The 11312-nt window shown below is 36.0% G+C and overlaps 1 protein-coding gene across 5 annotated transcripts; it reads left to right on the plus strand.

Annotated features, from left to right (window-relative positions):
* The first annotated feature begins 7750 nt into the window (after window positions 1-7750).
* LOC140959497 (transcription factor VOZ1-like) lies at window positions 7751-11162 on the plus strand. Of its 5 annotated transcripts, none has more exons than XM_073417355.1 (5): window positions 7751-7885; window positions 8558-8832; window positions 9257-9400; window positions 9646-10168; window positions 10263-11162. In XM_073417355.1, exons 2-5 carry the CDS (start codon window positions 8602-8604, stop codon window positions 10814-10816), a joined length of 1452 nt encoding a protein of 483 aa, XP_073273456.1. In that variant the 5' UTR covers window positions 7751-7885; window positions 8558-8601; the 3' UTR covers window positions 10817-11162. The 5 variants fall into 5 exon arrangements, with proteins under 5 accessions (XP_073273456.1, XP_073273455.1, XP_073273457.1 ...); XM_073417354.1 differs by having other exon boundaries at window positions 7757-7885; window positions 8561-8832; XM_073417356.1 differs by having other exon boundaries at window positions 7764-7989; window positions 8561-8832.
* The last annotated feature ends 150 nt before the right edge of the window (window positions 11163-11312 follow it).

Consider the following 11312-nt stretch of genomic DNA (forward strand, 5'->3'; position numbering starts at 1 on the left):
GTGTGTATATTTTTTATATATAATTATCGAGGGACTAAAGTGAAATTTGACAAAATATCGAGGGACTAAAGTGTTATGTGAATTGTTGTATTTAAAAAAATAAAAACACAAGTGTTTGATGAAATTTAAAGAAATAAACACAAAATTATAATATTTGTATCAAATATGGGTAAAATTGGAAGATCAAAAAACAGACCAAGACACTATTTTGTCTCTATTATTGAGATTCTTAATAATAAAATAATAGATTTAGATATATTATTAGTATTAAATTTTCTAGTAATAGAAATAAAAGATTTAATTTTATTATTTATTTTTATAATTGAATATATTAATAAAATGTTATGTTTGTATTGCAAGTCATGTGTAACTAGTAATTATCGTTTTTATTTCTTAATCATCAAATTATAAATTCAATTCCTACTTATACATTTTTTATTTTGATTTTTTATTCATATATCAAAATTAAAATTTAAAATCTCACTATTTTTTATAATTATAAAAAATAATATATAAACATGGACGATGGTTAATAATCACTAAGTGCGTGAATGACGTATGCTCTTTTCGAAAAGTGTGATTTTACACGTCACCTATATTATTAGGTGAGATTAAGTAGTCAAACTTTAATTCTTCCTCACATGCCAACGACTCCAGGATGAGACACTTGCCTACATTAACTATCGCATTAAATATTATTTTATAGGTCAGTCACGTGACATTTATTAACAATTTAACATTAATCATAGAATGATGAGATAATTATTTTTTAAACTTTAAAAATATACTAAATTTCCACCCCAAAATTTACATTTGAGAAAGCAAAAATATGATAAATGGAAGTAGACAAAAATTTGTGTGACACGATCTCACGGGTCGTATTTTGTGATACGGATCTCTTATTTGGGTCATGCATGAAAAAATATTAATTTTTATACTAAGAGAATAATTTTTTATTATGAATATCAGTAGGGTTGACCCGTCTCACAAATAAAGATTCGTGAGATCGTCACAAATACGTCCTGGCCAGCTCTTCTCTATGCTTATCTAGCTACCTGATTTCCTTGTATCCGAACTAAAAATGATACGAATACCTCTTAGTTGACTCAGATCTCGGACCCGGATCTCTCCGGGGTACCACTCTTGATTTATTAATTTAAATACTTGTTTACTGGATAAAAATTAATTGGAGTCCTTGTCATAATTGGGCTGAAATCATATTGGATCCAAGCAGTATCAAATGGAAACCGAACTTGTGATGCCATAAATATCATTTACTCTTACAGCAGACATAATTTAATGATTCCACCAATAATAATGGCTTGTCATAAGCTTCCCATTTTGATGTAATTAAATGCCCATTAACTCTATCATAATATCTCAATTATTCATCTCTCCATTTTGGTCAGCATGCAGAGACAGCTCATAGATTAATCCCTCTTTTCATTGTAGATAACAATTCAACAATATAATACAAAGAAATTCATCAATGTAGCTTTGGGATTGAGTAAGGAGTTCGATTCATTCCGACAATACTTTCTCGAGTAAGTATGTTGAATCGGGTTTGGATATGATGTTGTGTATAGTTCGATATTGTATACTGTAAATCAGGGACGTAGCCAAGAAATAATTTAAGACTGGGTTGAATGAGATCGCGTGAGGATGAAAGTGAAGTAAGTGTACACGCACTTACACGACTACACGAGGATACTGAAGTTAAGTATTAGGTTTATGGGCAGGGTGAGTTTTGGGAATGGGCTATGGGCTAAAATTTTTAATAAATTCAAAACACAAGGCTAAAATTTTTTTTTAAAAAATTCAATCTATATTTTTTAATAGGTCCAAAAATCTAGCCTGGGCTGGAACCCACCCCAACCTTTGGGGTGGCTCCATCCCTCTTTAAATCGTCAACTCTCATTATCAATTTATTCTACATGTGACAATTACGAGTCAAAGTTTTTTTAAAAAATCTAAAAATTACTTGGACCTGTAATAAAACATTTTCTTAAAACGGAAATATACTTTAATTTGATATTCAGATTTTGATTTATTATTAATTATTATGTGACAAAGTCGAGAACTTTTGAAAAACACGCGGTAAATAATTTATATCTGGCTCCCCTCGAATTTCTTGTCCAGCTTCTTCTTTCCCGCCGATCGATTCTTCACCAACGAAGTCGTGTCGCTGTCGAGGTAGTTCAGCAGCGCGACCATGACCACCGACGTGGTGAACATGGGATCGGGCCGAAGAACCACAACAAGAAGGTCGTCGTGAAGTAAAGAGCCCTCAGGCCCACCGACCAGAAATCGCCGCCGTGAATCACCGCCAGCTCTACGTATTTCGACGGGACGTCGCTGTTGGTGGTGCTTTTCCATGGCTGAGAGATCAAATCTTGAACGCAAGGCTGCTGGCGGATGAGATAAAGGTTGGCGTAGAGGTTGAAAGAGATGAAAACGCATGATTTTGTGCAGGGCTATCAAATCTGTGATGGATGAAGACAGCCAAGTGGGGAAGATGACAACTATTTATAACTTGGGGTTTAAATTAACTGTCATTCGTTTATCCTAGAACGTGTCATCTAATATATTAATAATTATTATGTTCATCGAAAACTGCAACAAATAACAAATACTAATATTATATTTAGTTCCTAATTAAGATATAGTTTCGGATACTATTTAATAATAAATTATCCATCATATTCTCCCAAAAATATTTATATGGGGAGGTAGGCACCCCAACACTCTTGCTTCTGTCTAGGACATTAGTGTCTTAGGCCTTGGGCTTGTTCTTTTTGACTCTTATAATCACAGTTTTTATGACGTCCATGGAACTTATTCACAAAGCTCTTTATTCTTGGCAATGAAGTACATGTCTTCCCAAATTTCGTATCCAAAACTTCAGTCTAGGCCATCATGCTTTTAGAAATCCAAGTATTTATGGTCTTGACATAAGTATTGAGTTCGAGACTTGAAATGCACGTTCTCCACTTCTTCTGTGAGTAAGCTACATGAGCTATTATTACATGACCAGAAAAAGGTAAGCCTATGAACCTTACAAGTTTTGTTTCATGAGCCTTACAAGATTGTATACAATCTGGGCGACCTTCTCCTCTATGGCCATAGGCTTTACAATCTTGATTCAACTAATTTTCGAAGGAGAAATTAATAGCTTTCAAGCTAGTAAGTATCTCTCGTAATATTCTTGTGTCATCTCTGTTCATCTTTCCAACTTTCTCATCACGTGGATTTTTTAAGAAAACATGCTTTGAGTTGAACAGAATATTGTTATATTGAGTTTCAAACTCGACATCTTGTATTAATCTTAGAATCTTGATGTTAGATGAATTATAATTCTTTAACACAGATAAAAAGTATTACAACATTTTTAAAAAAAATTTAATAAATATTCTAACATCATTTTATACAATAACACTAGCAAATTTTTGTGAAGGTTTTCTCTAATTTATTGATATTAATTTGGATTAAAAGGAAGTTTCCATTTGTTAATTAAAAAAATGATATTTTCCTTCCTTCAATATTTCAATATATTCTCAATTTCCAATTTGATGGAAAAAAAGACATTTAAATCGTAAAATATGTATTTTAAAACTATTTCATTGAAAATAAAAATAATCTATACTCTTGTTAAGAGACGTTTTCATTTAGATGACGGGTAAACAAAGGAACAATTGCAAGAATTGACGTTGCTAAATAGGAATCCTCTAAAAATTCTTACAATCATGAGAAATTTATTCATTATCAGCACGGCTACGTACCACAATAATGTTTATGTACAACTGGAAACTAATTAACTCCCTTCAATCACACATCCAGAGAAAGGTAAGAAGGAACTAACTTTTCACCAGAGAAGACAGATTCAAAGGCTTCAGTTCTACCTAAAAAACCTGACGTGAGACTAAACGGGCAGGGAATGTAACTGGAATTTGTGTTAGAAAACAATAATCGTTGAGCCATTAACGTGTAAAGCTCACATTGCAACCTTTTGAATTGGCTCTTTTTAGCACACTTTTGGCAGCCACCTGGCCTTTTGAGATTGAAAGAGGAGATGCAGGCGAGGATGGATTTGTGCAGTTCAACAACAAATTATTCGACGACGGCAACTTCAAGATACTTTTCAAGGGCTTTCCGGATGTACATGAAATCTCTTTACTCGAATCATCAGATGAAATTCCACATTTATCTTTGTCAGATGCAATGGAATCAAAATTGTTATCTGCTGAATCACTCTTCACGTTGGTGTGAAACCAAATATCTTCCATATCACCTTCTCGAGTCTTGGTATCAACAAGATAGTCCTCAAAAGGATCATCTTTGTTTTCGGGCTGGACTAGAACACTACAGGAAAAAGTGTCCTCGATTTCTCCTTTTTGAAAGATCATGTCATCACATCCCTCTTTAAATTCAGCCTTTTGGGTTGTTTTCTTGACTTTAGGAAGTTTGAACCATCCTTCAGCCAATAGCGGGAGCAAATTCAAATTCTTCAGAAACGAGCCTTTCTTGGGAGAAGGAGACTCGTCTGTTTTTTTCTTGCCATTGGCACCCACTAGTCCCATGGCAATGACACTGGTAATGAACAACTGACAAATAGCGCACTTGATCTGCTCGTGCCTTTCAAAAGATGACGCCTCAGTCAGGCCAACCATTCTCTTGATTCCAAGAACTTTACGAGCCAACTCAGCCAATTCACATCTTTTATACTTGGAATCCTTGAGTATTTTTGCAGCTAGGTAACCAATGTCCACTTCGCTTCTCGTCAACCCCAATTCTTCAAACGGGAACAAATCTTTCTTTTCAGGAATTCCAAAGCCAACAAAATGGATTCTCTTGTCCGAAAGAAACCTCTGGATAGAAGCCGGCAGCGATTCCCCAGCCTGGAATTTGAGGATCACACAACCAACACCAAAACACAATAAAACCAACAAAATAGACGGGTCACGAGGATGGCGCATAACATCCAGGCCAACAACTGGAGGATGGTCCCATACTTTTCCATTCGGGAAGAGAAAATCTATTGCACATAAAGTTTCGAAATCTTTTGCTTTAAAGGTGATCCCTTCAAGTTTAACTTCAAACCTGTTGGTTCTCAAGTACACTATCCCCGCCATAATGTACAAGGAAAATCTGGTTTATAATAAAGACCAAATATATTTTTGGAGGTGCATGAAAGTTCATCGGTGAACAACAATAAAGAAAACAACCACAAATCTTAGCGTGGCACAAAGGTATCTAAATCAAATAAATATCTATTGCCAAACATCCTAAGAGAATGCAATCTGAAAACCAGTGTTGCCCCCCCATGATATATCTTGAAGTAATTTTTGCACAAGGAAAAGGGTAAGGATATTCAACCACAATAGAGGTAGGAGTAAACAGAGGAAATCAATGGTTTTAATCATTGATATCTATTTTGGGTAAGTTAAAAATAAGCAAGAGAAACCTAAACCATTCATTAGCATGCCACTGGAATTTATCATCCACAAATTTCAATAGATGGTATTAGTTATCTTTGAGAATTTGACTAATTGAACAGCTCCGGTCAAACAAGATTCTCAACATTTATTTAAATATCTCAGAGTATAAGGGGAAAAAAAGTTCTGACCATCTTCAAAGCAAATGTCAACAGTGCTTATTAACCACCAAGATGCAGAGAAAATGAAAAATAGAAGTGATTATAGGCATTTGAAAGTATAACAAATGAAAAGATTAAAAGGAAGCATCAGTAAAATACTAGAGCGTGACAACACTTTCATTAGACTTCGAATTTCAATATAGAACAGCTAAAAGAATTGAATGCATAACTCCTAGCCCTAAATCTATTTACCATCACAATTACATTCTTAGGCGGCACACGCTGTTGTAATCCTTAAGCAGACTTTACGGAGAACTGCAAATTACAATTACGCTCTCTCACCCCTAATCCTCCTGGCCAGCTGAATGTCCCTGGGCATGATTGTCACCCTCTTGGCGTGAATGGCACAGAGATTGGTGTCCTCAAACAGTCCAACCAAATAAGCCTCTGCTGCTTCCTGGAGCGCCGCCACAGTAGAGCTCTGGAACCTCAGATGGCCCTTGAAATCCTGGGCAATCTCACGAACAAGCCTCTGGAATGGAAGCTTACGGATCAACAGTTCAGTAGACTTCTGGTACTTGTGAATCTCACGAAGAGCAGCGGTTCCGGGATGGAAACTGTGAAGGATAGGATAAGGCAAACTACGCTAAACAATGAGCGATTGTGTTCGAACCTATACTAACATTACAAATTCTCGTAAAACAATCAGAATGGTGAATTTCTCAAAAGTTCGAGATAAGAGAACCATCATGATTAAGAATGTCAGTAGATTTTGTCAACGCAAGAACAACTTGAACCGAATCCAAAAACACCCACATATTGCGATAATTACCTTGCACAACGAGCTTCAAACCAAAAATAATGGCATTGAGTTATGCTGCAACCACTGAACCCGGATGGCGGATACCCTGAGCTGAAGCCACACAGATAATTCCATGGTGATCTCCAATCACTGCCCCTTTCTGCTCATGGAAACCTGCATCAACATGAAGCCTAAAGTGTCCCGAAGGAGGTTTCATCTATTTCTTCACTCTATCATGGTCTGGTTCAAGTAACCACATTCTTCTTGTTTTTTGAAATTCCTCAAGGTAAGAAGAATCCAATTTACCTTAAGCGACTTGTTGGTTCTCATAAAATTATGTTTCCATATGCAAATATCCTTCCAACCAATTTATTTTAAGCAACTGGTTGGTTCTCATAAGATTATGTTTCCAGATACAAATATCATTCCCAATGGCCCAGGATGGCATAACGAACAATTCCAAATCATGTTGTGTGCATGGAACATGATCAGGTCAAGCTCGATTTTCTTAAAGAGCCTTCTATATTTGAATTTTTCTATAGTCATTTGCAAGTTTATATGATATGTTTTATCACAAGTTATTTTGAGGTTTATTCAATGTACATCTCAAAAAGTAAGTGCTCGCGGATCTCTCGTCATAGAAAAAATCATTCTGGAAGATTGTGAAAGAGAAAACACACATTTTGATGATAGCGGCCGCGGATTCCTGCATCATTTAAAAAAATTTCGGGTGATGAAAATAATCTTTTATGTTTTTTATTTTTCCATCAAAACAGTCGAATAAAATTTATTAATTAAACCTTTACTAAAGATTGTGATGCCTAGTTGTCGCGAGGTTGATATCAAATGAAACTTTTTTGCTCGATCTATCTTCATTCGTTGTAGAGCATCAAAAATTTGACAACTCGAATCTCATCTTAGGGGAGAGTGGATTCTGTCCTTTATGCCTTTCTTCCACTCCTTGTCTTCCTATTTTTCATTTATTTCTATTTATATATATTATATATATAATAAAAAAATATGAAAAAAATTGATCAAACAATTGCAATCAATCGAATAACAAATATTTTTATTTCTTTAGATGATTTAACTTCGAACCATTGTCTTTTGTACATATCGTCTGTTAATATAGTTATCTGTAAATCAGATTAATCAAGTAATTTTTACTAGACAAATAATATGCGATAGACTCGATCAAACACTCACATACTCTAACAATTTGAATAAATCTTAGCTATAAAATTTTTCTTTGTTTATGTATGTTTATTGGTTTGATTGGTTCAAATCTTTGCAAGAAAATTAGATTTGGTTATTTTAATATTATATTTTAAAAAATAAAATAGAGTATAATACACAAATTGAGTAAATGTTCACATACATAAGAATTCCATACCGACAATGATTCCCCCAACAACTGCTGCGGCGTGCACATTGAACGACTGAGAGAAGAGAATACATTCCACTCCCTCTACAGCTTCACACTTTTACAGGTCCCTCTCTGACTGAATTTTTGCCTTTGCTCTCGCTTTTTTAAAGGATTTGCTGAGATTTCAGAAAAAGGAATTTGGATTTTAAAGGATTTGCTTCTGATTTCGTGAGGCGTTTTTTTTTTAAAAAAAATTGTTTGAACTCGTCAATTTCTTCATTTTTTTTGCTTTTATGTATGGCATGTGTGTTTTCTTTGCTTGTATTCGTGAATTTTGGACGAACCCTATGTCGTTGCTCCGAAATTAGGGTTTGTAAGCTCAATTCCTTTGTCAGAATAATTATTTTGTGGTTTTGAAGTTTGGAATTTTGAGGTGTGATTATGTTTATTATTTCTTCTTTTGACTTGTTACTTGGAGGTTCATCTAAGTTTTGTGAAAATTCTTCTTCTAATTTTGGCGATCCTGAAGATACTGCAAAATATTTCGGTGTTAAAGAACTTGTGCTCGGCTATCTATCTTGTGTTTGCTTGAAGGATTTTTCTCCAAGAATTTGATTGCAAGTTTCTGAATGGATGTTTTTCATTATTTACTTGCTATTGTTCGGCAAAAGTTTCTGACAATGGATGTTTTTGTAATTGGGAATAAATTTCCTCTTCTGTTTCCTGTGCTTATGAGCTTTTTATCCCAATATTGTCCTGTATAATTGTTCGAGCATTGCTTGCTTTATCTTTTCAGCAGCTTCTCGCGGGTACGGGGTATTTTTGCTACTATTTTCTTGGATGAGGAAGGGTTCAAAGACCGGTGCTTGCAAGTCTGCATCGCACCAACTCTTCAAAGACAGGGCAAAGAATCGTGTGGATGATCTGCAAGGCATGTTTAGCGATCTTCAATCTGCTAGGAAGGATAGCCGCACTATTGATGTTAACTTGCTAGAAGAGCAAGTTCATCAGATGCTTCGTGAGTGGAAGGCTGAGCTAAATGAACCCTCCCCAGCTTCTTCACTGCAACAAGTAACCCATTCACCACAAGAATGTCTCTACATTTTTATACTGAAATGTTGCATGTTGCACTAATTACATGATTTGTCACGAAGCCGATGAAAAATTGTAGTTTGTAATATTACCTATTACAATTTAGTTGTTTTTATGCATGATAAGATGGAGACCGTGTTTGTTTCCCTGCATTCTTCTAGCTGTCTTCAGAATCTAGGGTGTTACTGTTACACATCACAATTTACAATGATGTGGGAAGTTTTTGAATAATGGACATTTGTTTATGCAATGCGTCCTTTGCCTTGTTATCACAACTTACGGTTTTTGCTCGTATTTTATTTTTATAATCAGTCTTTTCGTGCAAACTGAAAATGTTGTGCGTGCATTTGTGGGTGAAGTAACCGGGGCCTGAATTTCTCAGTGTATGATAATTGTTGCGCAGGATGGTAGTCTTGGCTCATTTTCATCTGAGATTTATAGACTGCTGCAGCTTTATGAGGAGGAAGATGATGCAACAAGTGCATTAGCTGTACCCAAGCCAGATCCAGAGGCACAAAAGGTTGTGGAGAAATCTACTACTCAAGAGGTTGGCATTTTGTATCTGGGTCATTTCTTTGGTTCTTCCATTGACTAACAGCTTTGTGAAGTTTGGAATATGTTTTCTGGCAGCTGTATCTTTTTTGTCCTGTGTTCTTGAATTTATTCAGGCATTTCACTTTCAAATATATTTCCTGCCCTGTACATGAGATTTTTTTTAGTTACTATCTTCTAGTTTATCTTTCTGCTGTATGTTGTTCTTATCTGTATATTTTGTTATTTGGTTTGTGGCAGTGCTTTAATGTGTCCAGTGGTCCTCAAGAACAAACCCTTCAGTTCGTTGACCAGTGCAAAAGCTCTGGGATTGGAGTTAACCAGATTGGAATGCATAATATGCATTTGACCGATTTTCAATCTTTTGATTTCCATCCTGAGCTTGAGCACCATTATTTCCCTGGGTTTAATGGCCACTGTTTCATAGGGGAGGATGTAATGCCTCAGATTTCTGGCTATCAACAAACTATCTGCCCTCCCCCTTCTGCCTTTTTAGGGCCAAAATGTGCTCTTTGGGATTGTCCCAGACCAGCTCAAGGGTCAGACTGGTGCCAGAAGGCTGATGACTATTGCAGCACTTATCATGCTGGGCTTGCGCCTGATGAAGGCTACCTTGGAAGGCTGCCGGTTGTACGCCCTGGAGGTATTGGTTTAAAGGATAACTTACTTTTTGCAGCTCTCGGTACAAAGGCTCAAGGAAAAGATGTTGGCATTCCTGAATGTGAGGGTGCTGCTACTGCAAAATCTCCTTGGAATGCCCCCGGTTAGTCGTCTGTTCTTGCCATCTTCCTGAACAAACCTTAAATTTTCACGTCCATGTTTATTTGAGATTCTGATCCACCTTCTGTGTAAACCAGAACTCTTTGATCTTATTGTTTTGGATGGTGAAACGATCAGAGAGTGGCTGTTTTTTGATAAGCCACGTAGAGCCTTTGAGAGTGGTAATAGAAAGCAACGATCTTTGCCAGATTACAATGGAAGGGGCTGGCACGAGTCAAGGAAACAAGTGATGAATGAATTTGGAGGTTTGAAGAGATCCTACTATATGGACCCACAACCAATGGAAAATTTTGAGTGGCACCTCTATGAATACGAAATTAACAGGTATGATTCATGTGCATTATACAGATTGGAAGTTAAGCGTGTAGATGGGAAGAAAAGTCCGAAGGGGAAACTAAGCAATGATTCTGTTGCTGATCTGCAAAAGCAAATGGGTAGGCTGACTGCTGAATTTCCTAATGAAAAGCAGCGCATGGTTAAGGGGAGGGGAAAAGCCTGTGTGAAGGATGGAACTGGGAGCATTTATTCTGCAACGAACCAATTGTCTAGCCCAGTTGAAGTACTTGATTATTCAAAAGGTTCGCCATACGATTATCTTTTTGACAATATGAACGGGTACTACTTGACATGATCGAGTTATTTGAATGCAACATGAGTAAGGGGCAGTGTCCTTCATTTCACCCGGTTGCTGATTAAGTGGTGAAGTCTTTATTTACTTGTCGCTTTGGGTTTGTTGTCATCTAATTACAGCTTATAGATTACTTGGACCAATTTAACATCTAGAGAACAGCTATAAGTACCGAAACTGGCCATCCTAACGCATCATTTCTTGACTTTGTACGTGTGCACTTTTGGTGCCAATTGTATGCATAGTTTGTCGATGCTCCTCTTTTTTTGGGCAATGTATTTTTTTGTATAGTTTGAATATTTGAAAGGACAAGTGATTAATTATCATTTAAAATCTATGAATTTTTATATGATTTGATTTTATATCTCCATTAAAATTTATTGCTTAAAAGATAACGATTAATCAGTAACTTGCCAAGGTTCTCATTACCTTTCTCACTTCCAGCCTCTCTGATTTCATTTCTTGTTTTGAATGCATTAGCGACTCCAGCATGGTTTGC

Source organism: Primulina huaijiensis, chromosome 15, assembly GCF_012295235.1.
Source record: "Primulina huaijiensis isolate GDHJ02 chromosome 15, ASM1229523v2, whole genome shotgun sequence".
NCBI classification, from domain to species: domain Eukaryota; kingdom Viridiplantae; phylum Streptophyta; class Magnoliopsida; order Lamiales; family Gesneriaceae; genus Primulina; species Primulina huaijiensis.